The sequence below is a fragment of the Psammomys obesus genome, unplaced genomic scaffold (genome assembly GCF_907164565.1).
Source record: "Psammomys obesus unplaced genomic scaffold, mPsaObe1.curated_primary_1811, whole genome shotgun sequence".
Classification (NCBI taxonomy): Eukaryota; Metazoa; Chordata; class Mammalia; order Rodentia; family Muridae; genus Psammomys; species Psammomys obesus.
The window spans coordinates 7071326-7098891 of NW_026586589.1; the positions used below are offsets into that span (position 1 = coordinate 7071326).

General features: G+C 50.3%; 1 protein-coding gene across 1 annotated transcript; it reads right to left on the reverse strand.

Annotated features, from left to right (window-relative positions):
• Positions 1 to 6791: 6791 nt before the first annotated feature.
• Positions 6792 to 22054, reverse strand: Tgif2 (TGFB induced factor homeobox 2). The gene is made up of 3 exons (XM_055602212.1): positions 21990 to 22054; positions 17869 to 18094; positions 6792 to 8460 (listed from the first exon to the last, which is right to left on the reverse strand). The coding sequence occupies exons 2-3, from the start codon at positions 18058 to 18060 to the stop codon at positions 7939 to 7941; spliced, it is 714 nt and encodes a 237-aa protein (XP_055458187.1). The 5' UTR covers positions 18061 to 18094; positions 21990 to 22054; the 3' UTR covers positions 6792 to 7938.
• Between the last annotated feature and the right edge of the window lie 5512 nt (positions 22055 to 27566).

Sequence of the window (27566 nt, forward strand, 5' to 3'; positions counted from 1 at the left end):
TGGCATACAAAGTGAGAGAGGGTGTCTCAAACGAACAAAAACCACCGCCAACCTCCAGGCACACAATGCGCTAGAGATAGAGGAACGTCACTTTCTTGCAGTGAGTTTATACAGGCAAAGTTGTTTGCCTGGATTCACCTGGGTCTATTTGACTCTAAATCTCTGTTCTCTTCTTTTTTTAAAAAAAAAAAAATAATAATTATTTCATCCCATGGTATGGGTGTTTTGCCGGTATTGTCTGCCTGGTGCCGGAAGAGGGCAACTTATCTCTTAGGTCTGGGTTACAGACAATTGTGAGCTGTCATGCAGGTGCTGGGAATGGAACCTGCCCTCTAGCAGAGCAGCCAGAATTCTTAAGAACTTTGCCATCTCTCCAATCCCGTGTGCGCATTTTAGGTAAGATCTCACTATGTAGCTAGCCCTTGACTGGCCTGGAATTTGCTGTGTAGACTAGGCTAGCCTAAAACTCTAGAGAAATCCACCTGCCTGTGCTTACCCAGGATACTGAGATGATAAACATGCCTTACCTTGCCCAACCTGTGTGTACTTTTAAAGTTAATTTTGCCAGGTGTGCTGGTCCACACCTTTAATTCCATCACTCAGACTGAAGAAGCAGGTGAATCTCGTGTTCAAGGCCAGCCTGGTCTACACAGTGAGTTCCAAGATGGCCAGGACTACATAGTGAGACCCTGTCTCATATCCCTCAAGTTTGATTTATTTGTGTGAATGTGTGCACATATGTGCAGATGTGCCCATGTGGATTGCTAAGAGTTGATTAATTCATGTTTGGAGTAATCCTAGCATTTGGAAGATGAAGTCAGGATCAGGAGTTCAAGAGTAGCCTAGGCCACAGAGTGACATTGAGTCTTTTAGGTGGCACATGCCTTTAATCCCAGTATTTGAGAGACCGAGGCAGGTGGATTTCTAAGAGTTCAAGGCCAACCTGGTCTATATAATATGTTCAGGGCAGCTAGGGCCATATTAAGAGAGAGAGAGAGAGAGAGGGAGACACCCTGTCTAAAAAAGAAAAGAAAAGAAAAACCCTCATCTCATTTTTCTGTCAACATTCACCTGTAGTTGGATCTTTACTTCAGGTTAAACAGTCTACTAGCAAGGTTTCCCAGATTTTCGTAGTTGGCATTTTCCACTCCTGCCCTACCCCTTTTTTAAAATTTGAGACAGGGTCTCACTGTGTAGCTGTGGCTGGCCTGGAACTCCAGTAGACCAGACTGGACTCAAATACACAGAGCACTACCTGTCTCCTGCTTTTGCCTGTCTCGGACTCCAGGTCCTGGGACTGAAGGTGTGGTATTTCATGCCTGGCTTCCAGGCGCTTTCCTCAAGACCACCCTTTCTGTGTATTCCTGGTTGGCCTTGAACTCTTTATGTAAGCCAAGTTGGCCTTCTCCTTTAGCTTCCCAAGTGAAGGGATCTGAGGCCCACAGCGGCAGAACTTCTCACTGTGGTTTTGATGGACATCTTCCTAATGGTCAGGGATGCTGAGTGTTTGTTTCTCCTTGTACTCACTGACCTCTTGTTTGTATCTTGGGACCAGTTCTTCATTATGGATATCATGATAGCTATTAACACCCACATGTGATTTTCATTCTTAACTATTCTGTGGGTTTATTCTGTTGATAATGTTGTTTCATACATGTATATAATGTATCTTGGTCATTTTCGCTGTCTGTAAGTAACCTCTCTAATCCCATTCCCTCTCCCTCTGAACCTATTTTTTCCCAAATGTCCCCCTTCTACTTTCATATTCTTTTTTTTTTTCAAAAGATTTTTGCTTTTGATGTGTATTTGCCTAATGTACCTGTAGCACATTTGTGTTTGGTGCCAATGGAAGCCAGAAGAGGTCACTGGATTCTTTGGGAACTGTGAGTTGAGTTGGTTGTGAGCAGCATGTGGGAGCAGCCTGTGTTCTTTAAATTCTTTTTTTGTTTTTCAATGACAGGGTCTCATTTTGCAGTCTTGGCTGGCCTGGAACTCAGAGGTCTGTCTGCCTCTGTGCCTCCTAAATGCTGGCAGTTTTTTAAAAATTAATTTTTTACTTATTACAATGTATTCATTTTAAAATTTATTTTTATGCTGGCAGTTTTAAAACCTTCAATTAAACATTTTAATATACTTTATATTTATTTGGGTGTATATGTCAAAGTGTGAACATGGTCATAGGACAGCTCGTGGGAGTTCTCTCCTTCCATCATGTGGAATCAAACTCAAGTTGTCAGACCTGGCAGCAAGCACCTTTACCTACCGACGTACCTTGAAGGCCCTCAGTAGGGTTTCCTACCTGTCAAATTATATCACCTTTGAACACAGGTTAAGGGTTTTTGTTTTTCTAATGAGGCAGGGTCTTACATAGCCCAGTTTGGCCTTGAACTTGCTGTGCAGCCAAGGATGACCTTGTATGTCTGATCCCCTGCTATTACATTCCAAGTGTCAAGATTATAAGCATTCACCATCCCGCCTGGTTAGTCTTAGGCAGGAACAGGGCTGCAAGCCAGGGCTTCCTGTATTTTCTCTTCCAAGAGAGCCCCAGCCCCAGCCTATTCATTTATTTACTTGTTTACTGAGACAAAGTTTCATATAGTCCAGGCTGACTTCAAACGCCCTGTAGCTGAGGATAGCCTTGAACTCTTGATATCCTTGCCTGCAAATTCCCAGTACAAGCATTACAGAATTGCACCACCATGCCCAGCCCTTGCAAACAGCTTTTACAGGAGGGGGAAAAAAACCCCACCAGCTCTTTGTGTTACACATTCTGAAATTCAATTTAAATTCTTATAATTTTTTTCATAGGAGTGGGGAAGTTTTTGGAGGTTTATGGTTGGAAGGATCTGGGATCCTGCCCTGTAGCTCAAAGTGACCAGCAAGTTAGAGATTAAGAGGCCAGGAAACTGATCTGTGCTTCTGGTTTTCTCTGAAGCCTGGCTGGCAGCCTGGATAAGCCCCAGCCTAGAAGGTAGGCGACTATGTGTGAGACTGACTCGTTCCCTTTCTGAAGTCTCTCAAGGCTTTCTTATCTTAGGAAGTGAGGAATCTGGCTGAATCCCAGAGCATCCATCTGGATAAAATAAACATCTTGGGTGGGCTAACTTGGAAAAGAACTTGATGAAGTCAGGTTTGGAGGTAGGAGACAGATTTGGAAGTAGGGCACAATTTGTCTTTGTGAGGTGTAGGAGTTGTAGCAAGTAAGACCTGGTCTCAGCCATTAGACTACTTCCTTCCCACTGAACGCCTTATGCCTGACTGCCAGCTGCTTGCAGTGGGGTTGGAGAAGTATGCTCTGCTGGCCTCAGACACCGATGGCTGGCAGAGACCTGACATACCGTGGAAAAGCAACTGCCCCGGTTATATAGTGGACTGAAGACAGGGAAGAAGGTGTACTAGAATAGCACATAGTTTTGATTCAATCTGTGATGTGGAACCCATGGATGGGAGGGTAATGGTTAAAGTGAAAATCCCAAGGTGACCTTCAGGTCATTATTGACTGTTAAGGACTAAGAAGTCACAAGGTTCAATGACGGTTTTTTTCTTCTTCTTTTTAAAAAACATATTATGTTCATTGGTGTTCTGCCAGCATATGTCTACATTGGATCCCTTGGAAGTGGAGTTACAGGCAGGTTTAAGCTGTCTTATGGGTGCTGGGAAATGAACCCTGGAAGAGCAGCCAGTGTTCTTAACCACCGAAGAACCATCTCTCCTAACCACTGGGATGGGGAAGCTGGGGTGTTGCTCACTTGTACCAATCTCCAACCCTCTATCCCAACACACAAAAAAGACAGATGTAGTGACGTGGGAGGCTGAGGCCAAAGGACCCTGATTTTGAGGCTAGCAGGGGCTACATAGTGACAGTCTACTAAAAACAAAACCAGAAAACCTGTTCTTCCTGAATGAGGCTGATGTCCACAGCTTCAGGAAGAGGCAGTCACATTAAGCGTGTCAATTCAAGCATGTTACCAACTCAAGGTTTTGTTTTTGAGACAGGGCCTTATGTAACCCTGGTAGCCTCCAACTTGGCTGTATACTGAAGAAGATCTTGAACTTAAAAAATGTGTTTATGTATAAAAACGTGTGCCTCAGTACATATGGGAGACCAAAGGACAATTTGTAGTAAGTCATTTCTTTTTTTTTTTTTTTAATCACACAGGTCCTTGGAATTGAACTCAGGTTGTCAGGCCTTGCAGCAAGCACTTTTACACACTGAGCCAACTCAGGCTGGATCTTGAAGTTTTGATTCTGGGATTACAGGTTTGAGCTGCCATGCCTGCCTTATCACTGCAAACTGAGTGGTGCTAGGGACCGAGCCCACGGCTTCATGGACGACAGGCAAGTACACTACCAACTAGGCTACATCTTTGGCTCCCAGAAGACAGTTTCAGTTTTAGTTCTTTGAAAAGTATTTATAGGAGCCGTTTCTCCTCACAAAGTGGAACCATTCAAAGCACTTCTCTCTTTTAGGTACTAGTCACATTTTCATCATGGTGGCTCTCATCATCCTTGAGAAATAACTTAAAGGAACAAAGGCTGGCTCACGGCTTGACTAGAGGTTTAAGGTGGAGCAGAGGTGCTTACCATACAGTAGCAGGGAAGGGAAGGGACAAGAAAAGGATGCATTTAGTCTGCAAGGACATGACCATCAGTGACTTATTTTGTTTCCCCTCTTAGTTTTTACTCCCCCATGGCACCAAAACCCATCGACTAATCAGCTGTATCCCTCATGATCTGGGGGAAATAATCCCCAGAGCCCCTCAGGTTGCAGCAGCTTTTAGCTGAAGGGCCTTCAGGAAATATTTCACATCCAAACCACAACAGAGGGAATCTAACTTTTAGATGCTATAGCATCCTGCTATGTAGTCCAGACTAGCCATGGTGTCATTAATCTTCCTGCCTCTACTCCTAAATTACTGGAACTGTATTATGGTCACGAAAACCAAATCTCTTTTGAGGTTTACCTATTCCTGTCAAGTCCTGGGCCTAACTGTCCAATTTGGGGGATGCTAACAGACCTTGGATTCAGGAGGATCAGGATTTCAAGGCCAGGCTAAGTTAATACTTGAGACACTATGACACATGAGTGCACGTACACACACACACCAAACCAAACCAAACCAAATCAAACCAAACCAAAAAAAAATCAAACCAAGGCTGGGGAGATGGCCTAGCAGTTAAGAACACTTGTTGCTCTCAGTGTGATCTCCAGCACCTACCTCCCTGGTGGTCCAACACCATTTGTAATTTCTGTAACTACAATTCTAGAGCACCCAACATCTTCTAACTTCTGGTGGCACACAAGCAAAACATTCATAAATTAAAAACAAAACCCCGAACACCAGCAAGCTGATTCGGCTGTAGCCCACGCTGTTAAGGACAGCAGGATGCTTCACTCACCACTACTTTAACTGGTTCTTGGACATCTTTCTGTGACCTTCAAGCAAGACCAAATGGGGAACTTACAGGCCGACACACAGGGAAGTGGAGGTCATCCTGTCTTTAGCTATAGCTGAAGCAGATGTTTGCTAGTTTTTCTGGTTATCAAACCCCCCTCACCCAAGGGAACAAAACTGCCACCTCCCAAGTCCACTCATCACTCAGCAAAGCCAATGTTTACCTGTGATCAGCAGACTAGCCAGGCTTACACAGAATGCATCCCTGTAGACCGTGCAGTATAGACTGAAATGCACCAAGAAAGGGCTGCATAAAACCTGGGTGGCTGGAAGGAGGGTGGCAGAGGCAAGGTAGAGCGAAAACTGAGTGACTGGCACACGCCTGTACTCCCAGCACTTGGAGAGACAGAGGCCGAGGCAGGCAGATCTCTGCGAGTTCTATGCCAGCCTGGTTTACAAAGGACAGCCAAGGTTCTACAAAGAGACTTTGTTGGAAAAACCAACCAACCAATCAACCAACCAACCAACCAAAAACCCTTAGGGACTGCTTTGTCTCCAAAGCAGTGGGTCCAATCAAGAATTCAGTTTGATTTTAAAAATAAACAAAACCAAAACAACTTTATTTGACAAAAGACAAAAACCAGTTATTTACAGTAGTTTCTTGTTCAAATATTGTTCAATGGGACAGCCGTGCTTCTCCAGATTTATCTTACGAGCAACCTAAGCAGAGACTACTCCTCTATCCCTCAGTGCCCCACTATTCCAGGAGGGGAATGCCAGAATATGTCAGCAGCATGGCTCCCTCCCTCCTCCACTCTCAGTGCACTATGGGGAGAAAAATCCTCATCCCAGTATCACCCCCTACTGTAGACATCCTGCAGCAATCACGGGATCTCATGGACAGTTGGGGGAGAAGTGGGCCAACAGCAAATTCAGTAAGCTGCCATGTTTAGCCATCCCCAGCAGTGCCTCAAGGATGAGGATACTGGATCCCCTGAAGTACAGGTAGAAGCTAGAGGGAGGCAGGAGACAGAGCCTACAGAGAGCAAATCTCTCATTCCTACTTGCACAGCAAGGGATGGTGCGAAGCCACTCAGGAGAGGTAGGGAAACCTGGTAAGTGTCAAGGGCTCCCAGAAAGGCCAGAGGGTTCTTCTGCCTTTCTCTGGGACAGGCACTCCAAGTCAGTCAACTCCCAGGAGCCCCTTCTGTGTTCACAACCTGGCAAACTTCAGGAAATTACAGTCAGGGCTCCTCACATCTTCTGGTTATTCAGAACAGAAATATTTTGGTTAATAAAAACCTAGGATTAGTGTTTCTTAGGATATACAAAGATGGGGTATATTGCTGCTGAAAACTAACAAAACAGCAAAGTAAAAAAAAAACAAGGGGGGGGGAGAGATTAAGACCAAGTGTGATGTGTTCCCCGGGAAACTTAGGCAGGCCTCTGCAATTCCATCCTGAAGGGGAGGTGAGACAGACACAGCTCCCGGTGTTGGGCCAGTCTGTAGCCACACTAGCCCCTTTCCTCCAGTCTCCTGACCGGCAGATGGCTCACTTCTCCCCAAGCCGGAAAGGCTGGTGCTTGACAATCTGGCCAAGCCCCCGGATCTGAAAAAAGCCAGGGGGTGGGGGGAAGGCACACACACCCAAAACAGAGAGAAAGCAAAAAACTGCTTCAGTCTAGCTTAACCACCCCAAAATACAATAAAAAGAATATGTCTCTGGTTTTAGCCATCTCTGCTGTGTCTAATGGCTGTCTGGTTTGGTTGGAGATGGCTGTGGCTTTATCCCCTTCTGTGTTGGTGCAAATTATCCAAACCTGTGGGCATCTTCCTTCTTTTGTAATATGGTAAACCAAACCAAGAATCAAACAAGCACTGTAGTCAGAATTCAGCATTGCTGCAGAGATTCTGCTGGTCCCTTATACAATCATCCGGTGCATCGGTGATCACCCCAATTTACCAAGCTCCACCACGTAAGGTGCTCTCTCCCGACACGTGAGCTTCTGGGCCACTGCCGTAACACAAACCACAGCAAAAGGAAAATAAACAATTTGCAAAAACCTAAACATTCACTTGGAGTCGGTTCTGTGACATCTGCTGGACATCTTCCTTTGTCCTTTCAAGAAGTCGGAATGTGCACACCTGCCTCGACCAAAAGAGGCACAGCTTAGGGGCAGCTTGGACCCAGCTCAAGTCTGAACTTGGCAGGTTTCCTGAGCCTGCGTAGGAACGTAGGCTGGAGTGCAGGTGTCCCAGGGCTCTCGGAGAAGCAGCAGCAGCAGCAGCAGCAACACCATGCCTGGTTCAGGTGCCTTGGTCTCCTCAGAGAGGAAGCTTGAAGGAATGGCAGTCAGCAGAGCACAGGTCCCGAAACAGTGCAGCGCAGGGACGCCAGCTGGCGTCTTCTTGCTGAGGACCTCTGGACAGAGATGATCCTGACGCTTGGCAGTGATCCGTAATACCCTCTGTATGAAAGGGAAGTGAACCAGGAACCCGGGGCAGCCGGCCTGAACCCTCAAGCCGCCAGGCTGCAGGTGGCTACTTGGCATTTTCTGAGACTAACGGGAGGGGAGTGTGCAGTAACGGGGGTGCTGGCTCCTGCTGCTTCTGGAGCTCCATCTCAGCAGCCCTTTGCAGCGCCACCTCCACCAGCAACTGGAAGCTGCTGAAGTCTTCCTTGTCCTGTTCTGGGGGTGTGGGTGGCGGCGTATTGAAGAGTCCACCGGCGGGGCTTCCAGCCTCAGCATTAGTCAGCAGGGTGAGTGTGCTCCCAGGGGTCACTAGGGCCTTGGGGGATTCCAGCTCCACTTGTGGGAAGGAGGCTGCTGGCTTTTCCCCTTGGCCTGAGTGGAGCGGCATGGAGCACACGGACAAGGAGAGCATGTTGGTGGGCGCTGGGACAGACACAGCCAGCAGCGAGGGGCTGCTACCCCTGGGGAGAGCCACATCTGACGCCTTACCCCCACGACGGGAGATGGTGAACTGGTTAGGGTCTTTGCCATCCTTCCGAAGCATGTCAGGGAGAAGGCGACGTCGGGCATTGATGAACCAGTTACATATCTAGAACAAGTGTTAAAAGAGCCATCAGTTAACTCCATTCAAAAGACCAACCAAGTGCTCACACTGTTCCAGATACCAACACACAGCAGCAAACATGGCAAGATGCTGGCCAGGGAAAGGGTGGGACAGAGGTACGGCGCAGAGGACTTGAGGAAACAGCCTTAGGAAGGCTCTTCTACTGAAATCTGCAAGACAGCTGGCTGTGACGTGCCACACTTTAATCTCAGCACTTCAGTGGCAGGGGCAGATACAGGTCCATGAGTTCAAGGCCAGTCTTGTTTAAATAAGAGTTCCATGAAAGCCAGGGCTAAATACTGACACATTTCAAAAGGCAACAGTGCGCCTGTGAACACATGCTGAAGGCAGGCATGTGTGGCTGGGCTCGGTGAGGTTAGCCGAGGTCACCTTTTATGCTGAGGATTTACGTTTACTATAGACAAAGGGAGCCACTCACTACATAGACCAGGCTGGCCTCAAACTCCTAAGAGATCTGACTGCCTCTGCCTCCTAAGTGATGGGGTGAAAGGCGTGCACCACCTTCTGGCTTTAGTTTTGTTTTTAAATTGCTGTCTGTGCTTGCGTGCATGTGCGTGCGCATGTACAGATGTGAGCAGACGTGTATTTTGTGCCTGCAGAGGTTAGAGGATAGCCTGTGGGACTTGGTTCTCTCTTTTCATCTTGTGGGTCCTGGGGATTGAAATCAGGTCATCAGGCTTTGTGGCAAGTACCTTTACCCACTAGACCATCTCACTGACCTCCAAGTCATCTTCATCAGCCCCATAGGAGGGTTGTTTTGTTGTTTGTTTGTTTGGTTGGTTTTCGAGCAGGGTTTGTAGGCCTCCTGACTGTCCTGGACTCATTTTGTAGATCAGGCTGGCCTCCAACCCAGAGATCCACCTGCCTCTGCCTATGGAGTTCTAGGATCAAAGACATGTACTACCACACTCCTGAGGCCCATAGGAGGATTTTGAGCAAAGGAGTGACCAGTTATGTAGAGAATAGGCTGGAAACAGGGAGGTGGGAGAAAGATGTTTTAATCTGTTTAGTAACTAGTTTCCAGGCTAGGTATGGGTGGCGGGTGTAGCAAGAATGATGCTCAGAGCAGTTGTAGACCAGAAAGACACACAGAGACACCAGGAGGGCTGTCAGGGAGAGGAAATATATCCAAGCAGCACCAGGGCCATGAGGCCTGCCATCCCTCATGGTATGCTGAGGCATGCTGCAATGCTACACTCTGTCCCCCATGTGTCTGTCCATTTATTTTTGCACTGCCAAGGGCTACACCCATGGTCTTGCTCTTATAGGCAAGTGATGTAGCACCGAGCTGATCCCAGCTACTCTGCTCTCTCTCTGGCCTCTTGGCTGGTGTAATACTAAGAAAAGTGCGATGGCCGGTAATCCCGGCCAGGGAATGGCTGTTTGTTTCCTACCACTACCAGTCTGAGTCCAGATTCTGAAGCCAGGGCACTAAAACCCTCAACCAACACCATTCTTTCCTGCTCTTCTGTTGTCAGAATGTGAAACTGCTTTTGGGACCTGCTCATCCAAAACAAAACAATAACAAAATACAAGCTAGCCTTTAATCCCAGCCTTCTGGAGGCAAAGGCTGCAGATCTCTCTGAGTTTGAAGGCAGCCTAGTCTACAAAGCAAGTTCAGGACAGTCCGGGTTACACAGAGAAACCCCGTCTTGAAAACAATAACAAACCACAAAAAAGACACCCCCCCACACACACAACAAGACAAAACCAAAATGCCAAAGAACTCTACGCCTTCTCCATTGCACATTCCCTTCTTCCTGGAGTGCTTTCTTGCCTACCTGTGGACCAAGGTGCAGGCTTTGCGCCTCCGATGCAAATTTCACCAGCCCCCACCACTGACTGAGCACAGTGCACAGCTTCTCCTGGGCCATCTCCCCAGTGAAGAGACTTATAGCTCAGCTTGGCCGGAGCCAGGGTGTCAGCAGACAGGACCTGGATAAAGTCACTTCTTTCCAAATCTGTTTCAGGACCCACAGCCTACTGTAGTCCCTAGAACACTTGAGTTACAGCCTCCCACCTTTCCCTCCTCTCATCTGAGGCTTCCTATTCATACCATCTGTTTGCCTACTATGTGTCAGCCCAGCCACTGGCGCATACTGGGGCTGCCTCTCAACAGTTCTGTCCCCTGCCCTGAGGTGCTGGCATCTGTCTGGTTGTGTAATGGTGGTAAACAAATGGGTGAACGACCACCAGGACATGGCCAGAAACAGGAAGAAAGGAATAGTATACAAACCTAAGAGGCCTGCTCTCACTGCTTCCTGTTGGCCATGAAGAACCTCCCCAAGTGTCCAGCACCCTGCTGCTATGCCGCCACCTCATTACTAGCCCAGAAATAAAGAACCAGCGATCACAGACCAGACCCCTGCGACTATGAGCCATAAAAACAAACCCTTCCTTAATTAAACTAAATATTAAACCTCAGAGACAGAGCTAATGGGTCTGCCTGAAAGGGTAGTAAGGGCAGGGCCAGCCACACAGCACTGAGGAAGTCGTAGCGACTGCTCACGGGTTGTTGAGCCAATGAAGCCAGCTATGAATTACATGCCTGTAATTCCAGCACTGGGAGGCTGAGGCAGGAAGATCAGTTCAAGTTTCAGGCCCACTTGGGCTACTTAGCAAGAACCTACCTCCAACAGACAAACTAAAGGACTAACGGGCAGGCTGTGTGTTGTCTGTGTGACCCTTATTACCCAGGAGCCTAGGCAGAGAAAACAACACAGTAAAACCCCAGGTCCAAAAACAAAGAGATTCGACAAGGAAAAGGGTATGGTGTCTGACCAGCTCAGTGGCAGGGCTTGACCCCACCAGCTGGGAACCCCATGTTGACTGGTTTCACAAGCTAGGTCCTTCTGGCCTATTAGCTCATCAGTGGATGCGTTCAGGGCCAGTAAGAGCCCGTATTAAGTACCAGCTGCTGCAGAAGAGAACAGTCAGGGGTCTCTTCTTCACTTGCTGAGAAGGCTGCAGCAATGCCTCACTCATCCCACAGTTAGCTTGGTAAGGCAGACCCAGGCGGTGGGTGCGAAGAAGGAGGCGAGCTTAAGACCTTTGACATCAGTGTCCTGCCAACCGCTTCACGGACATTGTTAAATCTGTGCACAAGCCTGGGGGGTGGTGGACAGTGTCCCCAAAGCCCTACAGAGGAGAGTACAGAGACAAAGAGGCATGCCTAAAGTCACACTGCTTTGGGGTGCACAGCTGGCTTCACAACCTCATCTCTTGGTTAGAGGGCTCACCCTTCCCTCACTGCCACAGGGACAGTGAAGTAATTTCTCAGCATCTTTTTATAAAAAAGAATTATTATTTACAGGGCATTCTGCCTACACACCAGATCTCACTATAGATGGTTGTGAGAACTGTGGTTGCTGGAAACTAAACTCAGGACCTTTGGAAGAACAGCAAGTGTTCTTAACCTCCGAGCCATGTCTCCAGCCCCAATCCTCATAATCTTTTTTTTTTAATTTTCTTTCTTTCTTTCTTTTTTTTTTTCTTCCTCATAATCTTAAGAGTGTCACTCAAACACAAAACTGTTGGATTTCAGACAAGGGGCTAGGGTGCCTATTTAACATATCAAAGCGAACCTGGCCTCCAAGTTCTCCCAGCTCACCTCAGTCCTCATGCCCCTCCCTCTACCCTGAACTTTATAGCGAAAGGGCTGGGCTGCCCCTCCCCCAAAGGGTCTTTCTCATATAACCCAGAAATTTAGGTCTCTTTCTCCCTCTGCATTTCTCCTTCCCATTGTGCACTCTCGCTCGCCCCCCCACTCTCCCTGTCTGCATGGTGATTTCTTTGCTCCAATAAAGCTGCCTTTATATTTCTAGTTTGGCTTGAATTGGCTTATTTCATTGGAGTAAACCTATTACCTCTGGAAAAAAAAAACCTCGGCTCCTGACCACCCTCCTTACTTCATCTTCACCAGTGGGACGACATGGGTGGCCATCACTAGTTCAGGTTTGAAGGCTGCAAGTTGACCAGCGAGCAAAAGGAGTGGGCTTGAAACCCTTTCTCCCACCAAGGGCAGCACCTGTCCACCTGCTTCCTACTTCCTCAGCAGCCTGGAACAGAGCCTTGTACCTCTCTACCTCTGGAAGTTGGGAGGAATGTAACTGTGGGGAAAGCAAGCCAGGCTTCCTGGGCACCAACTAGGCCAGGACACCCTCCACATGCACCCCACCCCACACAGTGTGGTGGACTCCTGTCTTCTCATCCACTGCACAGCTGAGGGGGACCAGGGAGTTACCCCGGTGTTATGCAGTGCTTTGTTGGGCAAGCTCGCTACTGACTGGGCCATGTGCTCGGCCCTTTACACAGATCCACCCCACCCCCACGCACCATTACTGGGGATTTCGCCCAGGGTCTAGATATCCATACTAGATAGGTGCCCCATCATGGCCGCACACCCTACTCTTTGGAGGGACTTAAAAAAAAAAAATCTGTAAAAAATAGCAATTTTCAACCTGCTTTACAGATTTGGGACAGGCAGGACGAGGTGGAATTGGCAAGATGTTGATTTATTTTTAAATAGGGTCTCATGTCCACTGTATAGCCCTGGCTGGCCTGGAATGTGCAGTATCTACTTGCCTCATATCCTTGAGTGCTAGGATTAAAGGCATGCACCACCATGCCAGGTGTAGTGTGGTTTTCTTCTAGGACAGGACCACTGTAGCTCAGGCTGACCTAAACTCCTGTAGGTCATATATGCGAGTGACAGACAGCTTCATCTGGCAATTCATGCTCTTAAACAAGGGCTCCAAGGAGCTGTTATCCAGATTTAGAAGCACTGTTTTATCCCCTGATGTATCTGTTCTTGTGAACGCCAACAATCTTTTTTGTTTAAGTAACAATACCACACAGAAGCTCAGAAAATACACAAGACGGCCTTGGGGGACAGGCGACAAGTTGCTGCCCGTAGAAGCCCAAGCCTGGAGGACAAGACAGAACGTGAATACAGTGACTCCTCTCACCTTACCCCAGGGCCTCACTGGAGGGATGGCTAAACACCAGTGAGTTCAGGAAAACTGTCAGAAAAGACTTAGAAAGAGGAGCCAGATTGACTGCCTTCATCACAGTTCACAGGGCCCTCCCCTCTCGGTGCAGCCCAGGTGGTGGCTAAGCTAAGAAATAGACTCGGAACCCCCAAGGCAGTCCTGTAAACAGGAAACCAGATGAATCTGACCAATAACTTGGGCTTTGACTGTCACAAGGACCAGTGAAAATCCTCCACATGCGATTTCTTTTTTTTTTTTTTTGACCTTATTCTCCCAATTGCCTGGCTCCAGGCAAAACCCAGCAAACCATTTACTTACATGACTCATTGACTTGCTAATGACATGGCCCCGAGGCAAGTTAAAAGGGACAATCAAAAGAGATGCTCCAGGGAGAAAAAAACCAGCTTGGCATAATGCAGATACCTGTTGAGGCCACAGTGAGTTCATTTTAACGCTCTTCCTTCGGGGCAGGAGTATGGCTTAGTGGTAGATTAGAAAACCTCCTTAAAAGCACAGGAAAATTTGAAAGTAAACACACACAAAGATGTGTGACCAAGGAGCCACTGCATCTGCATTTTCTATGTGAACATTTCCAACACCATTTCATTTTCTGCAGTTGCAATTACTTGGCCCTTTCCTGCCAGATACTGATTAAAACAACGCTCAGAACAGTGCAATAACAACAAAGGAAAGTAAGGTCTCTGCTCCCCACAGCCTCAGAACTGTGTCAGCTCAAGGCCCTAATGCACAGACGCCAGATTCTGTGGGAGAAGTTGACTCCTTTAGAGGCTGGGGTTCCTGGTCAGAGTAAGGAATGTGGTAATCAGAGTACACAGCAGGAATGTGGGTCAGAGATGAGACCTACTTGTCAACAGGCAGGGATGTCATAGGACTTTATGTCTTGGAGTGACAGGTGAGCTGTCAGTGGTGACAGGGAAAAGAATGAGATCAAGAAGTTGTATTCCAAGCTGGGCAGGGTGGCCCACACCTGTAATCCCAGCATTCTGGGAGGCTGAGGGAGGTGGATACCTGTGAGTTTGAGGCCAGGTGTCTGCCCACATAGAGTTTTCTAGGACTGTCAGGACTGTATAGACCCTGTCTCAAACAACCAACCAATCAAACAACAAAACAAAACAAGCCACCAAACAAACAAGTAAAAAACAAAAAGGATTGTATTCCAAGCTGAGGCGGGGCAGACCTTTAGGCCCAGCACTGGAGGCAGAGATGGCCAGATTTCTTATGAGACAAGGCCAGCCAGCACAACACAGCAAGACTTTGTCTCAGAAACAAAACCAAACCTTGCACTCTGTAACCTATAAGGGAAATGTATGTAGGGACTGGAGATCTCAAAGGAGCCTGAGAGAAAGAGCAGGGCCTGGTGGAGCTGTCAGTTTTCACGCAGGCACTTCAGGTGCCTCGGAGTCTTTGAGAGGAGAGAGGTGCTGCTGAGGCTACTGGGGGTTGCCGAGGGAGTGCCAGATGGTCTCCATGGGCCCCTAACTCTCAGTATACCCACTCCAGAGCAGATGGCCGCCACTGGGATCCAGGGGCTGATACCTGCCCTATACTTGGCTGCAGGCGGAGCTATGGTCCTTGGGACTTCACTGATCTCTATGAGGATGTCTTGACTTTCTCTTTCCACTTGTACAGACAGATGCATCATGTCCAACTATACATCCAGAACAGGTGGCAAAACAAACATGGCCCTTTAGAGCAGTGATGTAGAATTTCACTGCTTTTATATTATTTACTTTGGAAAACTGGTTTTATAGCTGGACGTGAAAGCAAAACTTAATGTTTTTAACCCAGTTTTTATGTTTGTAGTATACACTTGTGATGTGAAAATAAACATGACCAAAGTTAACATCATGAGGGGAGGCAGGGCCACAGTAGCTCTTTTGTGCGGTGCTGGGGAACCCTGCTCCGTGGTGTGCTAGGCTAGAAAAAAAAAGTGTCAGTACATCTCTCATCTTTGAGACAGTGTCCCTGACCAGAATAAAGTGTGACAAGTGGCCTGATAGGCCAGGGGTGAGGGGCTGTGGGATACACTGCAAAGGCTCCACACAGGCTGCAGGTCAGTGTTTCCAAGAGACAAGTGCTTGATGGGGGAAGCAAACGAAGGGCAGGACTACGCTTGGATGTTCGTAGCCAAGCACCAGTCCCATGAAGGACTGGGAAGGAAGCAAGGAAGCGGGGGTGTTCTGAAGTCTAGACCCCATCTGACAACAGTGGGGTCCCTGGAGTGTGTCTGTGACATGATCAGATTTGTACTTCTGTGACTGAAGGATAAGGGCTGGAGACAGAGGACCAGCAGAGGCTGTCTAGGCAGTTCTGCCCTCAAGCTCCTGGCCTTTTGTTTTTGCCTCTAGAGCCTCTAAGTTCACAGATTGCTTTACAGGGGGTCCTGACGGAGGCCCCAGGCTCAGTGTTAACCTGCGTCCGTCTCTGTTACGTCGATCCTTACACCCCATCCCCAGACTAGATGTTCCTTGAAGGTATCCTAACAGTAGAAGCTGGGCCTGGGAGACACCCAGGAGGTAAATGTGAAATGTTCCACGCTGCAGGACACCCTGGGTAGGAGCTCCTGGAGGAGGAGAACAAGAAGAACAGAAGACAAGCACCCCAAACGTGTCTGAATTCTTGAGAATGCGCTAAACCTTCTTCCCATGTCAGCTGATGAAATAATGAGGCTCAGAGAGACAGCAGCAGCTTGGCTGAAGTCCAGAGTCCTCTTGTGGCGGGTGTGGGGGGGGGAGTGCCAACCAGGTCTTGTAATTTGAGTCTATACCCTGTCTCAAGACTTGGGTTAACCACCTCCTAAAGGACAGAAGCTAGGTCACAGGGATTTTATAGGCTGGCTACTTACCTCATCCTTCCTGGAAGCAGGAACAAGAGGTGGGAAGCCTGGGAAGTGGCCGGATCAGGTGAGGGAAGGGAAGGAAGGAAGGAGCCGGCCTGTGGTAGAAATGGGAGGAAGGACAGAGGAGACAGCAGGAGGAGGCCTATTGGGTCACGAAAGGAGTAGTGAGGCCAGCAAGACAGGGGCAAGTCTCTGGTCTAGGCTGAGGGCCTTCTGCATAAATCTGTAAAGGGGTCGGGGGTAACGGCCAAAGGAAGCCCAGAGTACTGGGGGTCAGCATCATGGAAGCAGCACGCTCCTGCCACTTGACAGGACAAGTGAAGAGGGACGGGACTTGGAGAGCAAGCACCTCAAGTGTGCCCTGTACGCGGCTCACAAAGGACCTTCTATGTCCAGTTCAAAACGTGCTCCTCACGACAGTTCCCGGCCCAGAAGAATGTGTGGCCAACCCCCCTCAGAGGGCTGGGATCGCAGGTGTGTACCAACTTGTTTATCTCTAGCTACATTTTTGTTTGTTCATTGGTTGGTTTTTTTCAAGACGGGGTTTCCCTGTGTAGTGTCTTGGCTGACCTGGACTCATTTTGTAGACCAGGCTGTCCTCCAACTCACAGAGAGCCGCCTGCCTCTACCTCCCCGGGTGCTGGGATCACAGGCATGCGCCACCATGCCCAGGTTTCTAACTCAATTTTTTTTTTAAATGTGCATTAGTGTGAAGGTGTCAGGTCCCTTGGAATTGGCGTTATAAACAGTTGTGAGCTGCCATGTGGGTGCTGGGAATTGAACCGGGGTCCTTTGGAAGATCAGACAGTGCTCTTAACCACTGAGCCATCTCTCCAGCCCCTCATTAAGTAACTTAAAAAAAAAAAAAAAAAAAATACGGGCCGGAGAGATGGCTCAGAGGTTAAGAGCACCGCTGCTCTTTCAGAGGTCCTGAGTTCAATTCCCAGAAACCACATGGTGGCTCACAACCATCTATAATGAGAACTAGTGCCTTCTTCTGGTGTGCAAGTATACATACAGACAACACATTGTATACAGAATAAATAAATTTAAAAAGAAACTACTCGTGGGTGTATGTGCACCTGCAGAGGCAAGAGGCCCTTGGATCTGCTGGAGCTGGGGTTACAGAGATTCTGAGCTGCCTGATATGGGCACAGAGAACTAAACATGGATCCCATGGGAAGAGCAGGAAGTGCTCTCAACTCCTGGTCACCTCCTCAGTCCCTTCAACTTATTTTTCTAACCACACTGCAGAACCCAGCTGTCCTGCAACCAAGTCTTGTTCCGATGGAGCTGCACCCCTGAACCTCAGCTACTCTGCCTTCTCACCTTCAAGGTCAGCAACAGAGACACTAATAATGCCTCATCCACTCACAGGTGCCGGAGCCTCAAGGGCAGCTGCAGTGACCTCATTTCACTGTCTTCCGTTGGGGCCAGAAGGGAAAGGTTTCTCCTCTCATCCCGGCCCTGGCCACGGGGAGGCAGGGACAGGGCCGGAGGCTGGTGCCGGTCCCCGCTTACCTGCAGCACTGAGAGGTTGGTCTGCCCCGAGAGGCTGAGCTTCTCCTGCTCAGAAGGGTAGGCGTTGTAGCGGTGCGCGTACAGCCAATCGCGGAGGATCTTCACCGACTCCTTGGGCAGGTTGCCCCTGCGCTTCCTCTTACCGGCCAGTGACAGGAGGCCTTCATCCTCACCTAGGTCGCTGTCTGACATGGTGCGGAGGGGCTAGGCTGGACCTCTGGGGACCCTGGGGCAAGTGACAAAAAGATGGGGAGAACATTAGCACTTCATGCCCCTCTTCGTTGGTCTCCTAGTGAGTTCACCATCACAAACAGGAGTCACAGTTCCAAATCAGTTGAACCTGAGCGAGCTAGATGGATGAATCCTAAACTCCACCAGTTCATGGAACAGAGAGGGACTACTGAAACATGGGTGACACTTCTTTTAAAAACAGAACAGGACTACAAAGAACGATATAGCCCAGGCAGATCTTGAAACCACGATCCTCCGGCCTCTGCCTCCCCAGCGTCAGTGCCCAGCTTGAATTCTGTTTTCCAGGCTGTCCTATTACCTCATTTAACTCACGTGAAAGCCCCTGGAAAGGAGAAACTCGCCAGCTCACCACCAGCGGCTACTCAAGAGAAACATACACCTGGTGCCCCGCCACCTATGCACAAATGCTCACAGCAGCCAAAAGGTGGACACCATCAAGAGACCTTCAACACACAGCTAAGTAAACGAGTCATTTGGTCATAAGAAGGAGTACAGTTGGGTTTGAGAGGCTAAGGGGTTAAGAGCACGGGCTGCTCTTCCAGGAGACCTGGTTCACTTCCCAGCACCGACATGGGAGCTCACAACCATCTCTAACTGCAGTTCCAGGGAATCCAATGCCTTTTGGGGGCTCCCACGGGCACCCATGTGCTGTGTATATATACATGCGGGCAAAACATTCCTACACAGAAAACAAAATGAACACATTAAAAAGGGGAGGGCACACTTCCGATGCTTGCTGTGACACGATGGACCTTGAGTAACGCTAAAGGAAAAGAGGCCAAGTCATCAAAGGACCCTATGTCACCATGTATTACGGAATGCCCACCACAGGCTGCTCTACAGAGAGCTGGTCAGCAGTTAATTAGGGGTGGGGAGGATAGAAGGATACTGGCCTTTGTTTTATTTATTTACTTCAAAATTTTATGATATTCTTTGATCAAAGTATTTTCCTATTTTCTTTTTATTCTTTCCCCTCCCATCAAATCCCTTCTCTCCCCCTCCTTCCCATGATTTTATTTTATGCCTATAGATGTTCTGCCTAACATGTCTGCGCACAATATATCCCTGGGAACCTAGAAGAGGGAGGCAGCTCCTCTGAAATTGAAGGTACTGACAGTGTGAGCCCTGTGTCTATGCTGGGAATGGAACCCAGGCTCCGCAACAACAGGTGCTCTGAAACCACTGAGCCGGTTCTCCAGCCTGACCCCCCGCCCCCCAAATCTGCTCTTACTTTAAAAGTGAATTTCTGGAGCTGGAGAGGTGGCTCAGCACTTACGAGCATCTGCTGCTCTTACAGGAGACCTGGGTTGCATTCCCAGGGTTGGAGACCCACGTGGAGGAACACAACCACCCATAAATCCAAGGGATCGGATGCCGTCTCCTGACCTCTGAGGTGCACCAACATACATGAAGGCAAAACACTCATACACATTAAAAAAAAAAAATCGTAAAAAAGGGGAAGAGAGTCCCATCTCTTAGCATTCATTATAAAGTAGGATTGGGGTAGTTTTCCTTCCAAGGCCCAGAGGTAGGTCTGGAAACTGCTCGCTGTGGTCGGCAGCCAGCGTGTAGTGCCGGGACAACTGAATCAGCCCTACGGTTGTTTTACACCTTCTTCCTTGGTCCAGCCTCTGACCTGGTCCCAGACTCAATCTCAGAATCCAGACCAACGAAGTGTGGCTTTGGTCCCTGCTGTAACTCCCACCGGGCTGTATGCCGCTAGCTCTGAACTCGAAGCCCTCCCTTCCCAGTCAATGAAGGAAGGTCTCTGCCTAGGTAACTCCTACCAGCTGCTCCTCCTGCAGCAAAGTTCCTGTTCACAAAAGCAAAAGAAATTTACATTTTAAAAGCACAAGTTCTAGGCCAAGGCTGTGCCAGACTCTGCAGGCTCCTCCCTTCCCTGCCTTTTAACAGCTCCCCAGCAGGCCTAGCCAACAGACTCTGGCATCTCCCAGGTTTTGTTTGCAGGCCTTGGGCCTGAGCCCAGATCTCTGAGCTGGCTAAGCCAGACTTTCGAGGGAAGGGTCTACCTTCAGCCAGGCCACCTGGAGGTGAAACAGGCACCGCTCTGAGGTTCTGTTTCCTCAGAGTGAGAATCACAAATGGGGCTTCTGAGGGCAGACATTTCAGCCACCGGGACAGCTGGGACACCAGCTCTGGGAGGCAGCCCCGGCAGTAAGTTTACTGCAGGTTATCTTTCTAAATTCCACCCTGGCTGCCAGCCAGAACCCAGTCTTCAGAGTTCCCGGTGTGGGGCCAAGGAGGAGCCCTCGGCAGGGACGTCCTCCGCCTCTGGGTCTTGCACCCCAGGCCTGGCCTGCAGGTCTCTCACACACGCCTCTCAGGAATACCTCGATATCCCCCAGGAAAGCCGAACCGAGCTAAGATCACCTACCCGACCTGCTGCTGACATCACACAAGTTCCTCGAGTTTTACAAACAAACACACACACACACACACACACACACACACACGCATACACACACACACAGCTTTCCACCCCACACCTAAGACTAACGACTACAACGACCCAGGAGACTAACTCCTGCACCCGCCCACCCACGAACTCCAAGTGACCTGCCCACCCACGTTCTCTCCGACCGAGGAGCACGCACGTCATCACAGCCGCCATCCATCAGCCTTCACACGAACCGGGTTCCTGGAGGCACCCCTTGGACACCTCACCCCAGGCAATCTCCTCACACTCCCACCACGCCATCTGCAGCCACTCCCACAGGAACTTTCTGACAACTCTCCCAGCTCCAGAGACGCTCCCCCGCGCCGCACATGGGGGCCGGAGTTCCCAGCAGTTCACACAAAGCGCGCAGCCTCCCCCCCCCCGCGGCCCAGACGTAGCGGAGCACATGGCTCACGGGGCGCCGACGAATCGGCCGGCTCTCAGGGCACCCTCACCCCCCGGCCCCCACCCGAGGCACCGTACGCGCAACAGCTCCCCTGCAGGCCCGCTCCCCGCCGCCGGGGGCTGGCGGGGTGAACTCTGCAAGAAAGAAAACTCACGTGTCCATTCCGAGACAGGAAAAAGTTTAGTTCCCAAGCACTTCCCCGGTCCTCAGAGCGGGCTGACTCTTGGGGCGCGGGGCCGCCCGAGCGTGCGCGCTCGGCTTTGTGCTTCGAACTCGGCCCGGAGGGGGAGGGGAAGGGAGGGGGCTGGGCTCCAACCTCCGCACCGCTCCCCCACCCCAGCTCTGCGCCCGGACTCCATGTTGGCCGCCCCCCTGCATCGGCGACGCGCACGGCCCCCGCGGGCCGCTCGGCCGCCCCTCGCCCGGCCCCGGGGGCCCGGCGCGCACAAACTTTCTCCGCGTCGCCGGCCCCACGCGCCCCACAGCCTTGGCCCGCCCGGGAGTGACAGATGCCTCCGAGACAGACTTTCCTTTGTTCCAAAGGAAAGGGGAACTCGCGCGGGCTCCCAAGCCCTCCCCGTCGGGGCCCCGCCCGCGGCCCCCACCTCCAGCTGTCACTCGGCGGCCCCCGGCCCCGCTCGGCCGCTGTGCCGGTGGGGGGGCTGCCGGCGGTTAGCAACGTGCACTTTTGAAACCAAACAAACCCGCTCCCCGCGCGCTCACCCCGCTGCGGGGCAGCGGCCGCCCTCTCCCAGGCTGGGCTCTGGGGGACCCCCCTCCCGCCAAGGACCCCGAACGGGACCCCCCCCCGACATCCCGCGCCAGCGCTCCGCGCTCCGGCCTCTCTCTCTCTCACACACACACACACACACACACACACACGGGCTCACACACCCACTGTCGCACGCGCCGGGACGACGCCCCCTCCCCCGCCCCAAGAAACTTTTTAAGTTGTCCGCGCGGCTCCCCCTCGCGTCTCCAGGCCCCCCGGGGTCCCGCACTCACCTCTGCCGGCGGCTTTCCGGCCCACGCGGCCTCGGCGGGGTGCGGGACGGCCCGTCCGGGACGGGGGGCGCCGGGGGAGCGCGCCGCGTACCTGCCGGGTCTGACACCCGCCTGACAGCTCGCGGCTGGAAAGCACCTCGCGACCTGACGTCAGATCCCCTCTCCTCCCGGCGCGCCCGCCGCCCCCTCCCCCACCGCCCCGAGGCAGAAACAAACTTTGTGCGGAGCGTGGCCAGCTACGCCCACCCTCGGGGGCGGGCCCGCGGAGCAGGGGGGCTTCGCCCCGCCCACGCGCCGGAGGGGGCGGGCCCGCGGCACCTCCTTCCTGCGCCCACCCACCTTAGGAATGCCGCATGGCCCGGGCCGGGGGCGGGGCGGCGGGGCCGGGGCTCCCGGAGTCAGCTCGAGGGCAGGAAGTGGCCCGCTGCTCCTCTCGGAGGGTGTTTCCGGAGCGCCTACTGTGTGCGCCTCGTGCAGGGGCGGTCCCGGAGCACAAAGGGTGCCAGCCTCCGGACCTGTGTAAGTTCGCCTCTGGGTTCTTGCTCGCGTGGAGCTGAGGGAAACTGAGGCTCGGTAGGTCCGGAGACTTGACTCCCAGGTGCTGAGGGACCTGTTGTTTTTGTCAGCCCTTAGGGTCGCGGAGGAGGCCGCTTCGGGGAAAACACCAAGCCTAGGTCCTAGCCACGGGTGAGTACAGGCTGCGCCCTGGAAGCGTGGGTAAGGCGGGCAGCGCGCCGCACTTTGGAGGTGTCCGCAGTTACTCGCCGGGCCTTGACTCTTAACACATTTGCCAGTGACCTTTGGCCCAGGTGCCTCTGATGATGGAGCCCGAGCCTTTCTTTGCCTTGGTGGCTACCCCACATGGAGACGGCAGGTGAATCTAGGTGCTTCCAGCGGTCCAGGCTGGTGTCTTTTTCCTCAGGTTTTCCTTGTCTCCAGGCTCCCTGACCTTGTTCTCTGCGTTAGTGGCATAGCCCAACTTCAGCTCACAGAGGCCTTTTCTCTGTTAGTAGTCATACAGGCCCGAGAACGTAAGACTCGGTGTTAATACCAACAGCGTTGGAACAGTCTTTGGTTTTGCTTTTTTTTTTTTTTTTTTTTTTTTTTTCTTTTTCAATGCTGTTATTTTATAATCATTATTTTACTGTCGAGCGTGGGTCTTGGGTCAGACTTAGAGTGGTACACCTGCTTTAGCTGTTCTTAAGAGACGGGGATATAGTTGTCATTGCTACGTCAGGCACAGCTTTTGTTTTGCATTGCACTTTGGGAACTAAAGTTGAACTCCCAGAAAGTTCCAAGCCGATCAGGATGCTGACTAAATGCCTCTTGAGGTGTGCCCGGGTTTTGTGGAAGACAGGCCTGCCTGAAAACGCTTTGAACTAAGATGGCCATGCTAGTTCCATCTAAAATTTTTATCACTGACATTGCACAGTATCCTTCCTTTAATCGATAGAGAAACCAAGGCCCAGAGAGTTGGTCAGAGCAATTTCTTGGCCCAAGTCATACTCCGTCCACAGACTCTTGAAAGAATAAAGGAAATGGGAAAATCCTGAGTAAGAAAGGTAAAAACCTACTAGGCCTTTGGCCACCTGGTTATTCAAGAATTTTAGGACCCTCAGATAGGTGAGGATGGAGGGAAGCAAGGCGATCCTGGGGATGTGATGCAGCTCTTAGCTGCTGAGCCGGATCTCGTTCTAGGCATGTGCCGCAAGATCTGGTAGCCAGGTTTTTTTCTTTGGGGCTGGAACCGCTGGTGGACAGGCACAAGCCCACAGAACTCTCCACAGATTCCACCAGTGGCAGCCTGCTAGGCCAGTGTCCCTGGGTGAGTGGCTCAGGTGAGTGGCTTGTCCCCATGGCCTGCAGCAGGGCCAAGTGAAGGCTGGCTGACAGGTCTGGAGTCTCCCTGCTGGAAGGGTACAGGGTCAAGGTGAGAGGAGCTGGCTCTGTCAGGGTTTCACATAAACACATTCCCTGAGTATACCGGGAATTTGACAGTTACCAAGTCAGTCTTCTCTGTAAATAATAAAGATGTGTACATCTTTATACCAGACGTTTTCACTCTGGGTTAATTTTTTTTTCTTTTTGGCGATAGGGTTTCTCTGTAGCCTTGGCTGTCCTGAACTCACTTTGTAGTTCAAGGCTGGCCTTGAACTCACAGAGATCCGCCTGCCTCTGCCTCCCCAGTACTGGGACTACAGGTGTGCACCACCACGCCTGGCTCTGGGTTAATATTTTTAAAGTAGCTGCATGATGAAGCTAAAGACTGAGATTTTTCTTCACAGAAAAGCTCTGGAAAATTCAAACATCTACCTTCCCTTTCTGGGATACAATGGTGTGATCTATGTGCCCCAAGCCAGAGGGGGCTGCCGTGAGTTTATTTTCAGCTCTACTACTGTTCAGCCTAGAAGCAGCTTTGGCCAGACTTGTTGGTAATTTTGACAAGGAAACATTCCAACTGGGGTTTGGTTTGTGACAAAGTCTCTCTGTTACCCAGGCTGGTGTCAAAACTCCCGAGTTCAAGGATTTTCCTGTTTCAGATTCCCAAATAGTGCTACACATCTGAATCACTGTGCCTGAACGTAAGTTATTATTCTCCCCATCCTCTCTCTTTCTCTCTTTTTAATGAGATTGGGGTGTCTTGTATGTTGTCCTGTCTAGTCTGGAATCCTTGGGCTTATAACTTCAGCTTCCTGAGGGCTAGGACCGCATGTATGCTCTGTCATACCCGGCTCTCCAACCTAGTTTTGGCAAATGCTTTCTTCTCTAGCAAACGTGAATTTGAAACCCAACACTGTATACAGAGTGTGGATACATACATCTATTACTGTGACAAGAAACCCTTCCTCCTCTTTCTATTGTAATAGAAGAAATGAATGTTGGGCTAGTTAATGTTTATTATTAGCTCTATGATTATCGTGGCGGTATTGTTTAGCCCACAATCACAAATAAGATGCAGACACCTGTTAGATTTATAATTGCCTTATTTACCTTGGGCCAGGCAGATATTTCACTTACACTGCCTCAGTATCCTCACCGTCTCCCAGCCCCTCTTCATCTGGACTACCTTCCATTCATTATCCCATGGTACTTGCTTGTGTTCTTCATCTGGGCCTTTTCTTTTATTATTTATACAACATTCTGCCTGTACACCAGATCTTCCAATAGATGGTTATGAGATGAGCCACCATGTGGTTGCTGGGAACTGAACTCAGGACCTTTTGAAAGAACAGCGAGTGCTCTTAATCTCTGAGCCATCTCTCCGGCCCAAAGTTAAGAGTGATGCTTTATATATTTTTTAAAGATTTTATTTAAAGTATGAGTGCTCTATCATCATGTACACTTGTACACCAGAAGAGGGCATCAGATTCCAGCATAGATGGTTGAAGAATCACCATGTGGTTGCTGGGAATTGAACTCAGGTCCTCTGGAAGAACAGGCAGTGCACTTAACTACTGAACCATCTCTCCAGCCTCATCTGAGCCTTTTCATGCCATTATTGTAGTCTTTTCTCTTGGCCCACGTTTTTTTCTCCACACTAGTCCATCTAGGTGTCCTTCTTCCTTCTCTCTTCCCATCCATCTTTGGTGATTCTCTCTTGAACCCAAAAGCCAAGGAACCTTAGCCACACCTACCCCATTCTGCCCTGCCCAGGTAGAGGCTGTTTAATCAACCAATCAAGTATGTCTTAGGCACGTTTACAAAGGGTAGGTGTAACCAGATCTTGAGGGCCAGTAACATGCATCAGACCAACCTCCAACATTTTGCTCACAAATTAAAGAAACTGCTGGACATGTTGATGCATGCTTTTAATCCCCAACTGCCTCCCAGTTGGAGGCAGAGGCACGTGGATCTCTGAGCTCAAGGCCACCCTGGACTGCTGAATGAGTTCCAGGTCAGCCAAAGTTGCATTGTGAAGTAAGGGCCAAGCAAACTCCATTTTGAATTAGGGTTCCATTTTGTTAAAGGTACTGATCCAGGGGTGACCCTCCACCCAACCAGTTCCAGGTAAAACCACGGGATGTACGAACGTAACTGCCAAATGGACCACATGTTTCTGTAGATACGCTTACTTCCCTCAGCTAGTCTGCTAGATGGCACCCAGCAATAGCAGTGAAGGTCACCTCGCTTGCCCAACCCCTATCCAATCCTGCAATGCCAAGGCTTGGAATTCCCTGCTTGTAGTTTTACTTTAAAAGCTCTGCTCCCTAGACTTAAGGACCACTCTCCTAACCTGCCACGACAGGAACAGTTTGTGGCACAAGCTTGAGCTTGCAGTAAAAGACCCTTCTGTGTTTGCATCGGAATCGGTGGTCTTTGCGGGGCGGGGGGGGGTGTCGCAATCTGGGCATAACATTTGGGATCTTGTCCGGGATCCCCCAGGACACCCCCCCCCCCCCGAGGGTCCAGAACCTGCCGGTGAGTTTTACATTCTTCTGTATTGTCTGTCATTCATTCTCTTGTATTTTCATTTTCTGCCTCAAGGCAACTCAATAAAGTGGCCAGAAATGGCTAAGGGTAGACACGCTGGAAAGTTGTGGTCATGAGACCCTGGAAGAGGTTTCAGGGCCCTCACAGGGGATGAGGTGCCCACAGGAGAGGACGGAGAACCTCACGTTTGGCTGCTTGTGACACTGGGAAGGTTACCTTCCCACTCCCAGTCACCACTGAATTTTTGGTTTCCGTTTTGCCTCTGATCGCGGATTGGTTGAATTCTTGGTCTCCTGTCTTTTGTCTCTGCCTTTTGTGTAATCCTTTACATGACTGTGACTGACACTATGGGACAGACTCCCTCAACCCCCCTGGACCTGGTTCTGGCTCACTTCAAGGAAGTTAGGGTTAGGGCTTTCAACCTTTCATTGGACGGTAAAAGGGGAACAATGTTTGTCTTCTGCAATGCCGAATGGCCGACTTTCAACATAGGTTGGCTGCCAGAGGGAACCTTACATTTAGATACCATCCGGACAGTGGAAAGAGATTGTGGGAAAGCCCATGGACATCCTGACCAAGTCCACTATATGGCTGTCTGGAAACATCTGGTCACTACTAACCTACACCCCTTGGTAAAAACTTTTCTGCCCCCCCCCCCCCCCCCCGACGAACCCGTTTGTCTGCAGAACAGATTGTGGCTTAGTGACCTGGGACAACGAGCCTAGAATACCATCGGCACCCCTGTATCCAGTCCTACTGGGGGGTTCTGATGAGGAAATTATTTTTCTGCCCCCTCCATACAGACCACCTCTGGGATCACCAGAGCCACTGGCCCCAGCTCTTGCTCCTATACCACAGGCCCTGCTGGAGGCACCATCTTCCTTGAGAGGAATGGAGTTGCAGGGGCCAGCCCAAGGCACCCAGAGTCGCAGGAGTGCAACCCCTAAAGCAGACTCCACTGTCCTGTCCCTCCAAGCAACGGTTCCAGGAGATGCAGACAGAAATTAGCGCCACCATTACTGGCCCTTTGCCACGGCAGACCTATATAACTGGAGGTCCTAGAATGTCCCTTTCTGATAACCTTAAGGACCTATAATTAGCCTTTTAGAAACTGTTCTTTTCACCCATTAGCCCACTTGGGATGAT